The 21,549-nt window shown below is 40.7% G+C and overlaps 1 protein-coding gene across 2 annotated transcripts in view; it reads right to left on the reverse strand.

Annotated features, from left to right (window-relative positions):
- Dync2h1 (dynein cytoplasmic 2 heavy chain 1) overlaps positions 1 to 21,549 on the reverse strand; it is a 204,942-nt gene that overhangs the window by 58,697 nt on the left and 124,696 nt on the right. For both annotated transcript variants that reach the window (XM_055615497.1, XM_055615496.1), the window contains 7 exons: positions 20,877 to 21,020; positions 17,165 to 17,254; positions 13,744 to 13,809; positions 11,574 to 11,624; positions 10,286 to 10,363; positions 4,849 to 4,980; positions 3,152 to 3,224 (listed from right to left, as the gene is read on the reverse strand). In XM_055615497.1, coding sequence (XP_055471472.1) covers positions 3,152 to 3,224; positions 4,849 to 4,980; positions 10,286 to 10,363; positions 11,574 to 11,624; positions 13,744 to 13,809; positions 17,165 to 17,254; positions 20,877 to 21,020 — 634 coding nt within the window. The remainder of the gene's footprint in view (positions 1 to 3,151; positions 3,225 to 4,848; positions 4,981 to 10,285; positions 10,364 to 11,573; positions 11,625 to 13,743; positions 13,810 to 17,164; positions 17,255 to 20,876; positions 21,021 to 21,549) is intronic.

Consider the following 21,549-nt stretch of genomic DNA (forward strand, 5'->3'; position numbering starts at 1 on the left):
GACACATGATATGTACTCACTTATAAGTGGATATCAGCCATACAGTACAGGACAACCATTCTACAATCCACAGACCGAAAGAAGCTAAGTTACAAGGATGGCCTAAGGGAGGATGCTTGAATCTCACTCAGAAGGGGGAAATAATGCAGACATCAGAAATAAATAAAGAGAGAGAATTGGGTAGGAGAAATGGTAGAAAGGGAAAACCAGTGGGGGACAGCTCTGGGACAAGCTGGAGAACTACTCAGGGTGGACTCATGAGAGGATATGGGGGTGACTCTAGCATGACTCCTAGAAATGGGTGATTGTCGGGAGCCGTGACTCCAGCAGCCTGCTTTGATATTTAAATCTCGGTGGAGAGATGGCTTTTAGCAGGCCTTTACTAACGGCAGAGAAGAACTTGCAAGTCCATCTCCTTTTGTTTGTGACAGCAGGTGGGATAGCTTGTGAGGGTCACACCTCTTCCTCAAGCTCCTTGTGCAAATTAACCTATTGTTCTGAGATGTTTTACTGGCTAAAAGTAACTCCTGACAATAAAAAGAGGTCAGAGGGCTGAAGGCAGAGACTTGAGACTTGCTGCTTGCTGCAGCAGCCTGCCTTTTGCTGTGGCTGTCGAGTCTGGACCTTTAAAAAGTTTCCTGTGTATTTATTTTATTAATATTAATCCTCACTCCTGACTCAAGAACCGTTCAACTCTGCTGGCTGGCTCCAGCAGGTGATATGGAGACTGAAGTAGCCACCTCCTATTTCCAGGCAGGTCTTCCAGTGGAGGGACATGGACACCAACCCATCCACAAAACCCATGAATCAAAATTTACCCTCCCAACAAGGTGTGCAAGGGTAAACATGAAGCAAAGATTGAGCGAATGGTCAAACAATGTCTGGCCCAATTTGAGACCCACCCCACGGGAAAGCCAACCCCTGACATGATCAATGATACTTGCTATGCTTACAGACAGGAGCCTAACATAACTGTCCTCTGCGAAGCTCTATACAGCAGTGGTTGGAAACAGTTACAGAGACCCACAGCCAAACATTAGGCAGAGCTCGGGGAGTCTTGTGGAAGATTTCAGGGAAGGAAAGCGTTACTGATAGGGGACAAGAACTCTCTAAGAAGACCAGTACCATCAAATGAGAACCATGGGGGCTCACAGAGACTGAGCTACCAACTAAAGAGCATGCATTGGCTAGACCTATGTCCTCTACACATATGTAGCTGATGGACAGCTTGCTCGTCATGAGGGTCTCCTAGCAATTACGTGGGGACTGTCTCTGATATGGACTCTGTTCCCTGCTTTTGAATCACTTTCCACTAGTTGGACTGCCTTGTTGGGCCTCAGTGGTAGAGGATGTGCTTAGTCCAAATGCAACTTGATATGCTGGGATGGGTTGTGGGGAGCTCCCCAAAAGGGGAAGAGGGTGGGAGAGTGGGAGCAGGACCGGGACCAGGATCAGGACAGGGACCAGAGGAGGAGGGACAGGGTGCAATAGGGATGTAAAGTGAAAAAAAATAAATAAAGATTTTATGCTGGAAAGATTCATTTCGGTTTCAGACTGTACAGCTTCTTGAGAGAAGGGATTGAAAAACAAACAACAACAACAAAATCACAGCAAGGAAAACCAAGAAAGAAGATAGTCCCCGGTTGAAGTGCCTATATGTCTACAAGCTTCTTAAGGCATTGGGAACACGCAGTAAGATGAAGCTTGTACCTCCGTGGCATATGTTGTAGCTGGAAAAGCAATTAATAAGAAAATAACAAAATGCCAGATGTTAATGCAGTTCCAGAGGCAAACAATATGATATGAAAGACAGGAGGGTGAGATGCTATTTTTCCAAAATAATGAGTGAAATCTTCATGTAACAATCAAACAAAACATGGAGGGAGACTACTGGATAAAACTACCTGAGGAGAACAGTGGCTGCCAGTCATGAACTCGCAGAACCACACTTGTACACAAGTGAGGTCAACGGTCACACTACGATGTGAGTGAGAAGAACATGAAATCTAAAGGGAGAGCAGAAAAGACCACGTGACACTATGAGGATGCTGGGGAAGAGAGATGCCATCAGAGGTTTACACAGAAAAGTCACACGAGTTAAGGGGTCCCAGGACACTCTAGCTTCCGCAGAAACAACTGGAGGTGAAGAGGACAGATGTCTGAGGGCAGTCACCTCACTCACAGTACAGTGACTTGACAAAGGGGGCAGGCAGCGGTGAGGGATGAAACAAGTGGATAAGTGGATTCTGGAAACATTCTGAAGACTCACACACACACACACACACACACACACACACACACAATGAAAGCTGTGGAATAACTGAGGTGACATATTATGATGACAATTTACTTAAGTGGTAGCAGTAAACCCATACAGAGTAAGACTTAAAGTGAGAACCTTACAAGTAAACTGTAAGGGAGATAGTGTGAGAGAAATAAATTTGAGAACTTTTATTCTGAGCAGTAGATGCTACGATAGAAAAATAAAAATGTTTGTGTCAATCACACTTGTGCTGTCTATAGAAAAGGCAGACAAGCACTTGGTAACAGGAGCCTAGAATCCCAGCTCCAAGGGCAAGGATTTTTGGTGTGTACCCTGACACCCAGTTGTTTTCATACTTAACAATTTTTACTGAATTTTCTTACAGAAATAGAATTATTTTCAGATGGGTGATAAATTTTTATTTTTTAATTCTTTTTCTCTGAAAGGCTGAAAAAAAACTATAGTCTGAAAAGCAAACAGATTGACAATGTTTTGTTTTAGATAGTCTAAAAATTACTAATTTTGAAAGCTATACTTCTGAAGGCTATAGTATCTGTAAATATATTTTATTATAGTTGTACATTTTTTCCAATTGAGCCTGAGGAAGTATCTATACAAATTCACCACTAATATTTGAATGCCTTCTTTGTAACCTTTATAACACATAGAAATAAAAAAATACTTCCATGAGAAAATAATTTTTAAAAACTCAGTATTTTTACCATACAGTATGTCAATTTATATTAAATTTAATTAAACCATAAGGATGATATATAATATATATGACATATATATTATATATATAAAATAGTTAGCATAAAATGAAATATGAGTTCAAAAAAAGTCACCCAGGTTGATGGTGTGGATTTTGAAAAGGGCTGTACTTACCTAGAGTCTTACAGGCAAACAGAGCCATGGCACTTTGCAGTCTGTCTGGTCGTAGAGCCTGAACTACAAGAACCTAAACCAAAGTGGAGAATTTTGTAAATAGATGTTTCTCAGCAACATTAACTAAACAACAGTCAATGATTACTAATTAATGTTTGCAGAAATACATGAGTAACGACTGTTGCATTGTAGTTACTATGCTTGAAATATCACAATAGGTATGAACCAAGACTTCCTGTTTGTGTCAAAAATTCCTTAAAGCAGTTATGTAAAGCAAGCATAGGGTGAGTGAGATATGTCTTCCAAATCCCATAAAGGGCCCAACATCCTCTGAAGATGGCAGGATGAAGGTTTAGCAGCTGGCAGTTGCCTGCTTGACATCTGAACTGTATTTCTGCTGAGTCCAGATAGTTTGTTTTTTGGTTTAAGCATATCTGCTGAGATAGCATTCACTGCACAAGAAAACAGAATGAATTGGCTTCCATAATGGATAGCTCAGAGAAGAGGACCATTTCCCATGGTGCCAATTTCCAGAGCCATTTGCCCAGTTCAAGTTAAGCCCACTGAGAGATCTTACCACTTTCTTTTGAAATGGAGTTCTCAAAGTTCCCTTTCTTTCACAATAAAGCCTCTCCTTACATACAACTCTTTAAGTGAATGTATAATCTATATCATTTATAGTTTAGTTGCTTTTTAAAAGACTTCTTTTCCTACCACAGGATCCCTCTTGGACTAGAGGCAGAAAAAGTAACAAGAGGTATAGGGGACACCCACTCAGAAAAGTTCCCAGGGGCTATGACTGGATAAAGTCATCAAAGCAGAAAGTCCTTGGTCAGGAGGGGAACACCAACCCACCCACCAATCTGTACTGCCTACAAGATGTGTAGGAATAAAAGGTGGAGCAGAGATTGAGGGAATGGCCAGACCATGACTGGATCAACTTGAGATCCACCTCATGAGAGAGGCAACCTGTGACACTCTAAATGATACTCTGCTTTCCTTGCAGACAGGAACCTAGCATAACTATAATCTGAGAGGCTTTATCTAGCAGATAATAGAAATAGATGCAGAGACCCACAGCCAAACCTTAGTTGGAACTCAGGAGTTAGGGGAAGGATCCAGGGAGCTGGAGAGATCAAGGACATCACAAGAAGACCTACATAGGCAAATAACCTGGGCCCATAGGGCTCATAGAGACTGAACCACCGACCAAAGAATATATGACGCTGATCACTTAGTCCTCAAGTGGGTTCCTTAACAATTGGAGCAGGGGCTAGGTCTGACTTGAATTTGGATGCCTCTCTCTGGATCTCATTTTCCTATCAGGGCTGCCTTGTCTTGCCTCAGTAAAAGAGGAGGCACTTAGTCCTGATGTGACCTGATGTGCCAGGGTGTTTTGGTGCCTGGAGGGTAAGGGTAATGGAGGAAGTGAGTGAGAGGGTGGGACTAGGAGGAGAGGAGGGAGTAGGGTTGCTATTTGGATGAAAAAAAAAATTAAAATTAATTAATTAATTAATTAATTAATGGAGAGAAAAAGATTTTAATAAATAAACTGAGAGGCCTTAAAAAAAAGCTCTTCCTTCCACATGTAGATGAAGGTTAACCAACACAATAAAAGCAAAGCGTTTACTTAAACAGTACAAGAAAAACATCACAGTTTGATTTTTGTTCTGAACTTGGATAACATTAAATTTTACCTGCTGAAATAAGGATACTTTCTTTGCAAGAATGGATGGAAACTCTTGTTCGCACATTGAGTGATGATAGTAAGTACGCCAAAGGGCCATGTCTTCAAAACAGAGGGTCTGGTAGAGACTGGGGAGAGAGATCTAAAATGAAAATTACCACATGTTAGGAGCTGCAACCATATGACATGAATATAAAAATTAAAAAAGCAAAAGAAACCATATTATAATAGAGCTTATCACCTGTTTCCTACTTCATGATAGTTCGTCTCATCATTCATAAGTCAGAAACAGCATGGTGAAATCATCCACATTAAAGGCACTAATGCACTCCCAAGGTAATATTTATCACTCAACATTCATACAAAAATATTTACTGTTCACAAAGACATTTGTACTGGGCTGGAGAAATGAATGGGTCAGTGGTTAAGAGAGTTGGCTGCTCTTCCAGAGAACTTGTGTTCAAGTGCCAGCACCCACAAGGCAGCTCACAACTGTCTGTAACTCTAGTTTCAAAGAATATGGTACCCTCACAGGCAAAACAGCAATGTACATAAAAATAAATAATTTTTTAAAAGCATACTCATGTATCAATAATGTTAGGATATTGTATTTAGTTAGTATTTATACTCATACGTAAATAATCCTTTCCACTGTTCGTATTTTATTATGTGACCTAAATAAAATTAAGGAATGAAATTTAACACACCTTTAAAGTAACCAGTTTTAATGACTAATTCTAAGGCTTGGGATAATATCTGATAGTCGTCTATTAACTTCAATAACACCTGGACTATAAGTCCCATCACTACTAACAGCACTGCACTGTGTGTTATGTAACTGTCCATTATCAATCAGCACTCAGAGGTGGGCTCTGCAGCACAGTTACAGCATCCTCTGGCTAGCCATTAGGCATCAGATCAAATAGCCAGAGCTGAGTACCATGTGTGGTGCCACCCATATCAATCAGTAATTTTCTGGTATGTTCTTGGAAGCTTCTTAGTATATAAAATAAACATCCAACCAATGCCTGGCCCACACTGTGGGCCACCTCTGACACTATTAACCATACTCTCCTATGCTTGCAGATGGGATTCTAGCATCGATATCCTCTGAGAGGCTCCAGCAGTAGATCAAAACAGATGCTAAGACTCACAGCCAAATACTGGGCAAAGTGTAGGAAGTCTTAGTCGGGGCTGGGGGGGAGAATAAAAGGACCTGGAGGTGACAAGAGCTCTACCAACAAAGTCAACTACCCAGGGCCCAGAGGAGCTTGCAGAGACGGAAGCCCCAAACAAGGACCATGCATAGATTGGACCTAGGCCCCCAACAGATGTAGCAGATGGGCAGCTCAGGCCTCAAATAGGTTCCTTAGTAAAGGGAATGGGTGGTGTCTCTGACATGGACTCTGTTGCCCACTTTTTGATTGCTTCCTCTTGGTGGGACTGTCTTGCCAGGCCACAGGAGAAAAGGACATGCTCAGTCCTCTTGGAATTTGATGAGTTGCAGTGGGTTTAGTGAGGGTGGGGTAGGGTACTCCTCTTTTCTGAGGAATAAGGGAGGGGAAAAGGAAGAGAAGGTGAAACCAGGAGAGGGGGGAGGGTGCTAAAATCAGGATGTAGAGTGAATAAACAAATAAATTTTAAAAATAAGCATTTGTCATTTCTTTGATGTTAAAGAAAACTGCAATATAGTTAAAGACATAAGAGAAGATCTGACTCAAGGCTATTGCAATGGGAAGATACAAACACACGGTTCAATTCTCAAAACAACTCAGAAAACACAATACATATACACAAGAATAAACAGTAATAACTGAGAAAATTTCAGAGGAAGGGAAAGATTATGGCTAAATGAACTGAGTGGGACCGTCTCTCAACCAGGCCAAGGTAAGATGGCACAGGATATCATGACTCATTTGACACAGAATATGGGAGAATTCTGTGAAAACAACAGAATACTGGTGGCAGGATATTTGATCCTATTGTGAACCCCAAAATTATAAACTGTAAAACCCTGTTTCTTGTTTGGTTTGGCTGAGCCCTAACATGCACCTTTAATCCAAGAGCTCTCTGTATACCTGATCTAATAAAGTTGACCCAAAGTCAAGAGTCATAGCAAGAAACCAGCTGACAGGGATTGAGGAGTAGGAGGGAACTTTGAGTTGAGGGGTATTTAAGAGAAAGTGGAGAAGAAAAAAAGGTTTTTGTTTTGTTTTGATTTGATTTGATTTGATTTTTTTATGTCAAGCTCTGGCTTTAGCTCAGGCTTCAAATTCTCAGCTGGCTTTTTCGGCTTTGAACTAGCAAGCCTTTTGATCTTGGGTTTTGTGGTCTTGGGTTTTTCCACCTTTTCCCCCTGGGCTGTCAGTTGAACTATTGAGCCTTTTGGGTTTTTTTTCCATTGGACCTGAGCTGAGAAGGAAGGTCAGCTGGGTTTTTTGTCTACCTCTCTGGGCTAGCAGGTTTTCACCCCAGCATCTGACTCCTGAGTCTTTATTGATAAAACAGAACAGTTGGTATTGTCATTTTTGTCAATAACAACAACAAATGGTACCCAGACATCAGGCTTAAAATAATGAGTAATGCTGTACAAGAGACAGCAGAGTGCAGAGATGGATATACCATTTCAGGATAGGAGCATAAGGCTTACTGCCGCTGCTACCACTTGTTTCATTTCCGCTTTACTCCCAGAGGGGATTCTCTGGTTTTACTTCACTGTCTTCCTGCATTCCATTTTAAAGAAGGTTGAGAGAATGATTGAAAAATTAGAAAGTATTGCAGAATTGGCAATGCAACTAGAAAATTTGCGGGTAAAAGTTGAAGTGCTTGGAAAGCAAAAAGTGTCATTGCTAAAGGGAGAATACCTGGTAAGAACTGGAATTCTCCACAATTGTGGCCCAGCTCAACTTTCCCTGTTGAGTTCCCATAGCCTCTAGGCAGGCTGGGGAGTGGGAGGAGCAAAAGGCTGTACAGGCTGAAAGGTTAAAGGCAAAAAGCCTGTTTCAAGAGAAAAGGTTAATCTTGAGCAGACTGAGCTGCCAGAGGAGCAGCCTCAGGTTAAGAGATTAACACCATTAGCTTTCCCAGTAGCCACCAAAAATTTTAATATTGAAATGCTGAATGCAGCCCCAGAGCTTAAAATGGCTGGTCCATTAACTCTAAGAAAAATGGTAGGTTCTGCCAGAGAAGGAAATGAGACCTTTCTAGCAGTACTGGGTTCTCTGCAAGAACATCTGGCCTTTAGGATCCTAGCTCATGGCTCAAATGCAAAAAGCATATGAGTTGATCCCGCCAAGAACAGCCAAAAGTCGTAAAGTTATAAAGGAAAGTACTGATCCAAAAGGGTCCTTGATTATCTCCTTTTAAGATAGCAACAGCAATTTCGTTTAGATTAATAGAAAAGCCATTTGTGGATATAAACATGTTTTTGCTCTGGTCCCAGGTACGGGATGTAGGACTGATTAAGATGGTCCACAGCAGCAGAGTATTTGCCTCATGTGGGCTTCAAGAGGAGCTCTTTGCCAGCTGCAATGAGGACTCTGGAGAGAGAATAAGTGCCAGAGGCCAGAGAGTGTGGAGCACCAAGAAAGAACAAGGCTGCTGCTGCTTCCCTATTTTGGCTCCTGCTGCTCTTGTTGCTTTGAGACAAGAAGTTGGCGATCTCCTGAAAGGAGGATTGGACTGGCTCAAAGAACCTGAGTACCAGCAGGAAACAGACAAGAGAACTGTGCACCCTCTCCCACTAACCTAATCTTTCTCTCTCCTACCTGGTGTTGGGGTGTTGGAAGGGATTGGGTGGAGTAGTGAGAAAAGACAAGATAAATGTAAATAAAAGAGTTTTAAAAACTAACATCTACATACACAATGAAGTTCACAGATAGTCATAGAGGAAGAATCAGCAGGTTGATTTATGCTAGGTCAACGAAAGTTCACTAACACTATAATGGCCTATAATCAGCATGAAGTGAATAATCAATATATTCAATAAATTATATAAAGAGAAACCCACTCATTTTATCAAGGAAAAAATTATGGGAAAAAGGCATATATTGTAGTGGTAAAAAAACTCCAGACTGTGAAGCAGGAACTTCAGCTTTGAATCCCGTCCTCACTTCCTCAGCTGCTTCGCTGTTAAACCACTTCCCTCACCGCAGCTATCTCTTGGTATTGTGAGAACTATGTAGTAAGATAGCCATCTTCAACTTCTGCAGAATGGCTCAGAGGGAACCACCAATAATTGCTGCTCATCTTTACTGTTCTCTCCATGAAGGGAACAAACTTTTAGAGATACTTACTTTTTTCTTATCTTTTTCTTTTCTTTTTTTGTTGATGTTTGTTTGTTTGGGTTTTTTTTTTTTCTTTCAAGTTTTTTTTCTTATTTACTACAATTTATTCACTTTGTATCCCAGCTGTAGCTCCCTCCCTCGTGCCCTCCCAATCCCACCCCTCCCTCCTCCCTCTTCTACCCCTATGCCTGTTTCTAAGTCCACTGATAGGGGAGGTTCTCCTCCCATTCCATCTGGTCCTAGTCTATCAGGTCTCATCAGAACTGACTGCACTGTCCTCCTCGGTGGCCTGGTAAGGCTGCCCCCCTTCAGAAGGAGATGATCAAAGAGCCAGCCACTGAGTTCATGTCAGAGACAGTTCCTGTTCCTCTTACTAGGGTACCCACTTGGAGCCTGAGCTGCCATGGGCTACATCTGTGCAGGGGTTCTAGGTTATCTCCATGAATGGTCCTCAGTTGGAGTATCAGTCTCAGAAAAGACCCCTGGACCCAGATATTTTGATTCTGTTGGTTTTTGTTTTACAAGACAGGGTTTCTCTTTGTAGCCTTGGCAGTCCTAGATTTGCTTTGTAGACCAGGCTGGCCTTGAACTCAGAGAGATCTGCCTGCCTTTGCTTCCCTGAGTGCTGAGATCACAGGCATTGTACACAGGCTTTGTCTTTCATAGACAGATAACAAAGATACATTTGTGGTTCATCTCTACGAACACAACACTTTGGGCTGAGCAATTAACAATAAGCTGAAGGAGGAAGATACCACAGTAATTCTTTGTCATTTTAAACAGATTTTATGTTCTTCCTGCAGAAATATCAGCACTGATATAAATAAGTTGCACATACAAAATGTCAACAGAACAGAACAGAAATATACTCTCCATGGGAGCTGGATGTGGCTCACTGGCTCAAGTGTCTGCTCTGCAAGCATGAGTTTAGAACCCCAGAGCACACAAAACAAGCCAGGCATGGAGACACATGTCTGTAACTCTAGCTCTGCGCATCAGACACAGGAGGACTCCTGTTCTTTGCTGGTCATTCAGTCTAGTCAAATGCTGGGATCTGAGCTAAGAGACCCCCATATAGGCCAGACCATATGTGCATAGACAAACAATACACAAACACGAACACAGAATTGTTTTCCTTCATTTGTTTTTCAAGGGAAATACCTTTAATGTTGCCACTGCCCAGCTTCTTTCCTGATCTATCCAAGATGGAAGCTGATCACGAATTCTTTGTTGAGAGTCCTTCGGTAAAAGCAATTTTTCTTAATTGGTAAAATTCATTTGGCAAAATTAAATAAAAGCAACTGAAAAGCTATTTTTATCATCACAATTTTGAAGACAAAACATTCTATATACTACTTCTTTATATTTTAACGATTCATCATGAGTCTCTCTAGGCAGCACTGGTAGAGAGAAGCGCATTGAGATAAAACCAGACATTCATTCTTATTGTGCTTAACCATCCATGAAACAAAACAAAACAAAAACAACTTTAAATGTCACCGGAAACTGTCATAAAACAGAGGTCCTTGTGCTCACAGGTAAGCCACAGGGGAATGGGGAATGTTAGTTCACATTAGTTAGTTGCCGCAGGGTGTTCCTTCATGGGAGGAAATGCACAGCCTGTTATCTAGCCACAAGGCTACATTTTAGCCTGGGACCTTTACACCCGCTATGTTTCCTGACCCTTCCAAACCCCTCTCATCAGCTTGTTTTTCCACAGTCACTCTAGAGAGACCACCTTTAAGCAAGCTGTCACAGGTACTTTACAGATTCTCAACATATTCATGTCTGATCTTTATATTGTTACTGTGTTCCTCAAGAAGATTTGTGCATGCTTTATAATGCACACAGGATTGAGTTAATGAATATGGGAAAAGTTCTCACCAAATTATACTGTGCTGAAATATGCCTAAATCAACTCAGGGTCACTGGCTGCTGAGTCCCATTGAATCAAACTGCCCCCTTGCCTCCCATGGATGTTACTCTGCTGTCTTCAGTCCTCCACAATGACATAGGTTGTGCTGTATTTTCAGTACATCATTTTCAAGAATATTATGTGTTATTCGGGCAAATATAAAATTAATTTAAAAAGCTGTATGTTTTAAGAGACTTTTAAAGTCTTAAAAAGTAATTTTGAGCTTCAGTTATATAAGAAAGAATTATTTTTTCTAAAGATTATAACATTTTTCTTATATATAACAAAATACAAATTCTGTGAAAAAATAAGCAATGTTAATTTCTTAGTATTTAACATTTTTCTCCAAAATTCTAAGTTTTCAAGGTCTAAAAATCTATTAAGCCAATTTTATAGTAAAGAAACACAGGTCAGGACATTTTTTCTTAAAAAAGTATAATTTCAACAACAACTTTAAACTCCTGCGACACAACTCTATTTCATAAAGCCAAGGCCAGAACTCTTCCCTAGGAGAAAAATGACACGTTAACTCACAGCTTTGCGCAGCATGTCCCCAACAATCACTCCTGTGAATGTATCCCACTCCTGGTGAATAAAACACAAACAACGTCAGAACACAACCAGCCAACAGCACTTTCCTCAGCTTCCTACAGGACGGCTTACAATGCAGCTTCCTCAGAACTTGGGGACAGCATCTCCCACTTTTTCAATCAGGCCAGCTTTAGGAAGTCATGGGCCAGTACAAAATATGCATCAAACCTACCAGGGCCAATTGTATTATGACAGAAATGTATGTTTACTATGTGTGGCAGGCACACTCATCATCTAGACATTTAATTGATTTTTCATTTACTAGTACTCACTAATACCCATGCAGTGAAGTTGAGCAGGGCTAAAACTTGTTTGTGCTGGGTAAAATTAAGAAAGGTATTCCAGGAAGGCACAACAGTGCATATAAGGCCTGAAAATATACTGATAGTAATTTTAACAATTACATGAAAGATAGCTAAGTTAATAAAAATTATTAGAACAAAGTTAACAAATTCAGGAGGAGAAAGTAAACAAATAAACCACAGTATGTGGAATTAGAAACTAAGAGAGAACACAGGAAGAACTATGAATTGTCTGTGTTCTTTAACTATTTGTCTTGAAAACCTAGTAGATAATTAAAATCTGATTAAGTACTGTTAGAGAGTAGTATATTGAATTTGCATTCTCTTAGTATCCTTAGGATACTCAATTATCCCTCTATGATATTCAAACAATAATGAAAAAGAAAAACAAGCACAGTTCTTTTTTTTTAAAATAAACACAGCAGAAATTAAAATCTGTACACCTAAAGAAACTAATCAAGAGGGAGGACTCTGGCTAAAATGCTCAATCCCCATCCTGAAAAGCAAAGAAGATGGCCATCAAAAGAGGGAGAAAACAGGGAACAAGTCAGGAGCCTCCCACAGAGGGCCTCTGAAAGGCTCTGCCCTGCAGACTATCAGAGCAGATGCGGAGACTTATGGCCAACTGTTGGGCAGTATGCATGGAATCTTATGAAAGAAGTGGGAAATAGTAAGATATGGAGAGGACAGAAACCCCACAAGGAGAGCAACAGAACTAAAAAATCTGGGCATAGGCATCTTTTCTGAGACTGATACTCCAACCAAGTAGCATGCATGGAGATAACCCAGAACCCCTGCACAGATGAAGCCCATGACAGTGCAGTCTCCTAGTGGGTTCCATAGTAATGGGAACAGGGACTGTCTCTAACATGAACTGATTGGCCTGCTCTTTGATCACCTCCCCCCGAGGGGGGAGCAGCCTTACCAGGCCACAGAGGAAGACAATGCAGCCACTCCTGATGAGACCTGATAGACTAGGATCAGAAAGAGGGAGAGGTAGACCTTCCTTTATCAGTGGACTTGGGGAGGGGCATGCATAGAGAAGGGGGACAGAAGGTGGGAATGGGAGGGGAGGAGGGTGGGGTTTATGGGGGATACAAAGTGAATAAAGTGGACTAGGATCAGAAGGAAGGAAAAGAAGACCTCCCCTATCAGTGGACTTGGGGAGGGGTACGCGTGAAGGAGGACGAAGGGAGGGTTTGGGAGGGGAGGAGGAAGAGAACTACATGGGGCATACAAAGTAAATAAAGTGTAATTAATAAAAAATTAAAAATAAAAGGATAAAGATGTAAATAAACACAGCAGAAATGGATTAATTTAGTTCTCGCTCAAGTAACTATCATGAGTATTGGTATATGACAGACCAGAAAAAAGATGGGCTAAAAAGTTTGTGATAACTATGCACCCCCCCCACCCCTCCTATCATTTATATGCTGACTCTTATAGGTGAGCGGAACTGATGGATAATGGAGTTGTGTGCTGTATTACCACTTTCCCCTTCTCAGCTGTACTGCTTAGAATAGGAAAGTCAGGAGGCTGGTTCTTCTGGTAGCCTCAGTAAGTGGGCCTGGTTCATAGTAGTGAAAATTCCCTGGTAAATTATTTAGATTTCTTTCCTTTTGCTACCCCATAATCCTGGGTATACATCAGGGAAAAAGAACTAGAAAACTGCATCTTGCACAAATAACTTAGAAAATATTAGTAAATTTTTATAAAACTTACAGCCTAAAATCATTGCTACCCTAAGAAAAATCCTGTCTGTTTTTTAATTTCTCCATAGTTCCAGATTTCCTTCCTTCAATGCTACTTACATTTTCTTGAAAAAGTTCAGGATTCATACCTCGAACAAAATGCAAAGCAAACATCAACTGGTCAGCCTGCAAACAAGAACAGGGTTACACTTCGCTATTTCTTAATATAAAGTTTGGGTGATATGGTTCTGTATTCTCTCTCTTTCTCTTTTCTGCCAATAATAACAAGTACCTTCTGGTTCTATCACACAGAGCAAGCCATGTGCTCAAATCATCTCTTGATTAGGAGAATAAATGTGAACACACTATTAACAGGGAAATAAACACACAACATTGATGTCTTTATCACTGTATTATCCCTATGACAGGTGCATATCTATACACACACAACTCACAGCGTTACAAATTTACTAATCCTTTTTTTTTTTTTTTTTTTTTTTTTTTTTTTTTGCCTTTGCTCTAATAGAGACGACTGCAGTCTCATCACACTACAGAAAAGAAGGACACCTCTGACATTTTATGAACCTCTGATTACCCACTGGGATCTGTAGGCCAATGGGAGTAATTATTGAGCAACACTGGCTGAAAATGTGTGGTCAGTAGGGTGAGCAGCTGATCCTTCTCCTTGTCCTCTGGTTACAGGTGCCCCTCAAGTGAAAATTAAGGAATTACAGTGTCACACATTCTGATGCAAAGCTGACACATGCTCTAAGCAGGCCAACCACAATATTCCATCTTTTTCAAAGGTGAAAATGGCCAAAGAAATCATTCTTTGATGTCTTCTGGTTGTGTAGATGTAATAAGGAATCCCGCAGCCACATTACTTAGCAAGATGTCACAGAAAGAACCATAACTCAAGAGTGAAACAAGAGCCGTAATGTAAAGAAGAAGACAGAGCATGAGGACAGCATGGGAACATCATTCCAACCAACTTCAAGTCAGATTACAGATGAATGAACCAAACTAAAGATTTGTTAAAATCTTAGTTTTTAAAAATCTTGCCACCATCCAAAATTGAGCAAAGATTTTAGATTTCTAAAATTTCTCATCTACTTTACTTATCAGAACAGAAATCTTCATCATTTTAGCTAAATGCCAATTAATCTCAGTATGTTTGGGTTCTGTTAGAAACTATTCTGATATATACAAAAACTCAATGAATTCTCTATATGATTCACTGGCTGAAGGAAGGAAGATAAACAAAAAATGAGAAGGACACTGTATGGTTTTCATTCTGCCACATCTCATTCAATTACGTACAACACTCCAATAAATACTTAGGCTTACCGTGGTGTGAGTCTTTATAGAATGTAACAGAACAAGCTCATATTTGTACTAAGTGTTTGTTTCATTGGCAGTCTGCTGCTCAGTAATCTTAAGCATCAAGTAGAATCTTTCGAATTCTAACTTCAACACTTCAACACACTCTGCACCCAAGTAAAGAAAAATTCATTCTAAATCTCTCAACTTTGTGCTCATATAATGTGACAAGCACCAGGCTCCTGGTATCTGAGAAAGAAAGCCCCATTTGATGGCAAAAGATAAGATGGCACAGAACTCAAGTCCTTGCTCTGGGTATGCAGCTAAATCATTCATTTTAATAGGCAACACTATGCACATTTATGATCCTGTGAGAAAAAGAGTGGAAAGGACGCAAAACAGAACACTCCAAAATCATCTAAGTAGAAGAAAACTGTCCAAATTATGAAGACCCACTTCAATAGATACTGATTATAAAGTCTCCGTACACCCATCAGAAAGCAGCTACATCTTTAGCACAAGAGTGTCAAGTCATTAGTTTACCCTTGCACAGAAGTCATTAGTTTACAATCATGAGTTATTAGTAATAGCTTCTTCAAAAACAGCAACTGCCTGAATTTTACCTAATGAGCAAATTCCTGGAAAGAAACGCAAGGTAAACTACAAAGAAAATATAAAAGAAAGAAAAATTCTTTTTTTTTCTCACCCATCTAGATTATAATATCATTGGGGAACATGGATCTGACGTCGTTTGCTCACAATTCCGAGTCTTACAGGACTTAAAATTGAGGTCTATGGGGGAGATTTTACAACCATAGTTAGCTGTAAGGCCTTTGAAAGAAAAATGAACAGTTCCCACTGAAAAGAGAATTTTGTAGAAATGCCCAGCTCTACATTCAGTTCTGCAGAGTGCTGCAAAGGTGTGCTGAGGGTGTCCTCTGTCTCGGCTAACACAGCAGTTATCAGGGTTTCCTGAGTCTACATAACTGGCCTCTGGTAACAACTCCTCAGACTCAGGCATCTCACCTTGTGAGAACTCTTTATGTTTTGAGCTAACCCTAAGGACTGGTTTTAAAAGTCTGAAGTGAGTTCTGTTGGTCAAAAATCTCTAAGTCTCCAAAGCCTCATACTGCTTTACACAGTTCTGGATCCTTCTAAGAGGAACGCATCTTCATAACTCATAAGCCAGCAATTCTTTGTCCTGTAACTCAGTAATGAGTAACAACTACATCCCACAAACACCTGCAGGGGTGTGAAGGAAAATGCCCCCACAGGTTGATATGTTCCTCAGTTGGAACAACTGTTTGGGAAGGTGTGGCCTTTTTGGTGGAATGTGTCACTGGGGTTAGGCTTTAAGGTTCCCCCCAAAACTCCACACCATTCCCAGTTAGCTCTCTCTGGTCCCTGCTTGTAGATCAGATGTAAGCTCTCCGCTACTCCTCCAGCACCAGGCTTGTTGCCTGCTGTCATGTTCCCACATCATGATGTTCATGGACTCACCCTTACTGTAAAGCCCCAATTAAATACTTTCTTGTTTTGTGTTGTGTGTTTTTGTTTTCAAGTGTTTTCGTTTTGCTGTCCTGGGCTTGCTTTGTAGCAGAGGCTGGCCTGGAACTCAGAGAGATCCACCTGCCTCTGCCTCCCAGAGTGCTGAGATTACAGGTGTGCACCAACATGCCTTGCTAAATACTTTCTTTTATAAATTGCTGGGGTCATATTGTTTCTTCACAGCAATAGAAAAGTCGCTAAGAAAGACACTGGGTACACTAGGCAATGTTGAGAGACACCAGATTTTCACAAATGAGGAGAAAAGTGAGCACATGTTATTAGCATCTGACAGAGGCCAGGGATAGCGAACAACCTCACAGGCAGAGAACAACCGCTACCAACAAACAAAGACGTCCCCAGATGACGATAGCCCTGAGGATGACAAACCTGGGCTGGATAACAAACCCCATATTATCCATGGTTAACTTCCTTTTTAGTAGCTACACGACTGCACAGAGTGAAGGCAGCTAGCCCACTGTTAACTCTCCCTCCCTACCCTGTCCTTTTCTGCCTCACCACATTCTGGGATGTGGCATGAAATTATACTTAGTAATGAATGTATTCTAGAAAAACCCCCACAGCTCTCAGGTTCAATACGTTCTGAGTGAATACGCAGGCACGGTCAATGCTAAGACAGAGGAGTGAGGAGGACCTTGTTGTGGATGAATCTTACCTTGAACAGGCATCGACATATGTATTCATACACCATATGCTTCAGTGAGTTGATGAGACAATGGATTCTCTGTTCTGTACTTTCAGAGTCCTGAATATTAGAAATGGAAAATCCATTAAGAACTTTAGAAATATTTACAGATATTTTATAGGTGGATCACTTTTAAAAAATATTTCCCAGACTAAACACTGTTTTTGAAACAAATATCATTACCCACAAACTCCAAAGAATTAACTAAATAAGTGCAATAAACTTTTACACTAATGCAGCATACAAGTCTATATTTTTATATAAATATATTTTATATTTCCTTAAATGAATAAAATAAAAACTTTTAATAATGAAAATTACAATCAGTTTCCCATAGGAAAGTAAACGTGAACATAATGAAATTCCCAATAGTAGCAGTTTATTACCACCTACCACTCTGATGCCTAATGCACTGAAAGTAGAACTTACTTCAGCATGAGATGAGGCTAATTAAACCACTTGAATTTGAACTGCCAGTGCTGCTCAGAGTCGCTGTTTCCCAGCTCAATATAACAGTGCAATCAAGTGCGCAAGATGGATAAGAAATAATATTAAAGAGAACAATACAAAGAATGCCTGTATGTAGAAAATGCAAACAGATCCATACTCATCACCCTGCACAAAACTAAAGTCAGAGTGGGTCAAAGACCTCAACATAAAACCAGACACACTAAACCGCTTAAAAGAAAAGGTGGGGAACAGCCTTGAACTCACTGGCACAGGAGACAACTTCCTGAACAGAACACCAACAGCACAGGCTCAGAGATCAACAATCAATAAATGGGACCTCATGAAACTGAGAAGCTTCTGTAAAGCAAAGGACACTGTCATCAGAATAAGATGACAGCCTACAGACTGGAAAGGATCTTCACCAACCCTATATCTGACAGAGGGCTAATATCCAGAATACATAAAGAACTCAAGAAGTTAAAAAGCAACAAATCAAGTAATCCAATTAAAAATGGGGTACAGAGCTAAACAGAGAATTTTCAGTAGAGGAATATCGAATGGCAGAGAAACACTTAAAGAAATGTCAACATCCTTCGTCATCAGGGAAATCAAAACGACCATGAGATTTCAGCTTATACCCATCAGAATGACTAAGATCAAAAACTCAAGTAACAACACATACTGGAGAGGATGTGGAGAAAGGGGAACCCTCCTCCATTGCTGGCAGGAATGTAAACTTGTACAACCACTTTGGAAATCAATCTGGTGCTTTCTCAGAAAATTAGGAATAGTGCTACCTCAAGATCCAGCTTTAGTGTTCCTAGGAATATAACCAAAATATGTTCAAGTATACAACAAGGATATTTGAACAACCATGTTTGTAGCACCTTTATTCGTAATAACCAGAATCTGGAAACAACCCTGATGTCCCTCAACCGAGGAAGAGATACAGAAACTGTGGTACATTTACATAATGGAATACTACGTATCAATTAAAAACAAGGAAATCATGAAATTTGCAGTCCAATGGTGACAACTAGAAAAGATCACCCTGAGTGAGGTATCCCAGAAGCAGAAAGACACAATGGTATATTCTCACTTATAAGTGGATATTAGACATATAGTATAGAATAATCATGCTAAAATCTGTACACCTAAAGAAGCTAAGGAAGAAGGACAACCCTGGGTAAGATGATCAATCCTCATTTAGAAAGGCAAATGGCACAGACATCAGAAGACAAAGAAAACAGGGAACAGGACAGAAGCCTACCACAAAGGGCCTCTGAAAGACTCTACTCAGCAGGGTTTCAAAATAGATGCTGAGACTCATAGCCAAACTTTGGGCAGAGTACAGGAAATCTTATGAAAGAAGGGGAAAATAGCAAGACCTGGGGGGACAGGAGCTCCACAAGGAGAGCAACAGAACCAAAAAAATCTGGGCACAGATCTTTTCTGAGACCAATATTCTAACTAAGGACCATGCATAGAGATAACCTAGCACCCTTGCACAGAAGCAGCCCATGGCAGCTCAGACTCCAAGTGGGTTCCCCAGTAAGGGGAACAGGGACATGACATGAACTCAGTGGCTGGTTCTTTGATCACCTCCCCCTGAGGGGGGAGCAGCCTTACCAGGCCATAGAGGAAGACAATGTAGCCAGTGCTGAAGAGACCTGATAGGCTAGGGTCAGATGGAAGGGGAGGAGGACTTCCTCTATCAGAGGACTAGGGGAGGGGCATAGGAGGTGAAAAGGAAGGGAGGGTGGGAATGGGAGGAGACGAGGGAGGGGGCTACAGCTGGAATACAAAGTGAACAAATTGTAATAAATTAAAAAAAACATGAATCACAATTTCTATGGTATTTGTTTTGCAAAATTATTTTTTAAATTAAGTAAAAAAGCAGAAAATAAACTCAAACTATCTACAAAATATCTACAACACACCATAAAAACCTATGTTTCTTAACATGTAAGGAAGTCTTTTGACTCCATCTTGAAAATATAGCATACAAGAAAAACAAAGTGTGTAAAACCGTATTCAGCAGGAGAAGCATACAAACATCACCTACAACTGTACTCATTGTCTGCTTGCAGAGACTTGTGAGCGCTGCTCAGTGTCCGTCACTTCCTAACAGCATAGTAATGAAAAGAAATACTGTGGTAGTTGGCTACAACACAGACTAAAAATGCTTCACAGAAAAAGTTAATCTACCAACCGGGCGTATTTCTAAAGGGAATACATACGTAGGCAGTATTTATCACAAAGCTTATTAATGTGCTTTTATTATTATTATTATTATTATTTTAAATCTCACCTACCCAACTCTGAGAATTTAAGAAAAAAATTAGAGATAGAAATCAGGACCTAGAACCTTTCCATGTTAAGAGTTGTTTTTAAGTACAGCACTCCGATTCTTGGACAACCTTGCCATCAAGTGGTATCTACTTGCTTGTTTTGAATCTGGGCAGACTTTTAGTTGTTTGGGTCAGTACAAGTCTGCAAAAATTATGCTGACCTAAGGCTGGGTTACAGAATGTGACTGCATCTCTATCTTATTCACTGGTACATATTATTTGGTGACCCGAGGTATCATACAAGATGTCATCTATTCTGTGTTGTGAGAAAAGCAACCCTGTCATAGTGGGTCTGGGGCAAAGAAACTACCATTCTAGCTGTATCCCTTAGGTACCCAACCAGCAAATCAGGTACCCATCTGTGCCTGAGCCACACCCACAAGTTCCAGCCGAGCACCAGATCCGTGGAATATCCCTGCTGTATCCCCAACATATCCCGAGTTAGTGAGACACATTTGGGCAAGCTGTCCCCAGGAGAGCAAGGTTACTAAAGCAGTGTAATGCTAGGCCTCCATTATGTTGAACAATGCTTCACCTATATTACTGTCTCAAATGACAAGGAAATGGCTCAGGTGATCCAACTATGTAAATAATTTCTTACCTATATAAACATGCGAATTATTGGTGTCTGAGGGATCATTTATAATCTATTAACTTTTCTTGGAACATAAACTGTTCCTTTGTTTCCAAGCAATATGGTACTGTAAAATTTGTCAAGAATATAAAGCAGAGTTAAAGAAATGGTCTCTTTTAAATGTAGTTTAAGTGTTACATGCGGTCCTCTGAAATATGAGTAATAAAAGCTTTCTCAAAAATGTATTACTATAAGTTCAATATTTAAGTGGCCTCTTTAATGCATCTCTAGTATACTCAAAGCTTACCTGCTTGTTCTGCAGAGCTCGTTGAAAAAGCCGGAGAAATGAAGCCAAACTGAAACGATACATGTTATTAATCTTGGACAAGTCAGAGATGATGAAGTACATCTTGCTGGCATTCTCAGCCAGAGGCAGATAGGCGTCCCGCTCCTGTGGATCATGAATGGATTATGAGTGGATTAAATTAATGCTTTCTTGAATTAAAAAAAATGTTCACAGTAGGGACCCCAGGGACACCCTGTTCCAGTGTCAGGCCCAAGGCTCTACTCACCTTACCAAGGAGAGCTCCAGGGAATCTGGATCATCCACCCTCTGTACCTCAGCTCTATTGGCTTTACTAAGGAAGCCTGCAGGGGCCCTGGGGACACACTTTCACAGCCTCAAGCCCACTACTCTCCCCAGTGCCCCAAGGAGAGATCCCAGGCCCCAGGATCAGCCAGCCTTCAGCCCAGGGCTCTACCCGCCTTCCTAAGGAGTCCTGTGGGCACAGCAATACCCAGCTAACACCAGAAAATATCAGATTATCTAAAGGCCAGCATAAGATCACAACCAACAAGAGCCAGGGCAATATGGCATCACCAGAACCCAGCTATCCTACTACAGCTAGCCCTGGATGGCCTTATGCAGTTGAAACACACACACACACACACACACACACACACACACACACACACACACA

The sequence above is a fragment of the Psammomys obesus genome, unplaced genomic scaffold (genome assembly GCF_907164565.1).
Source record: "Psammomys obesus unplaced genomic scaffold, mPsaObe1.curated_primary_1811, whole genome shotgun sequence".
Lineage (NCBI taxonomy): Eukaryota > Metazoa > Chordata > Mammalia > Rodentia > Muridae > Psammomys > Psammomys obesus.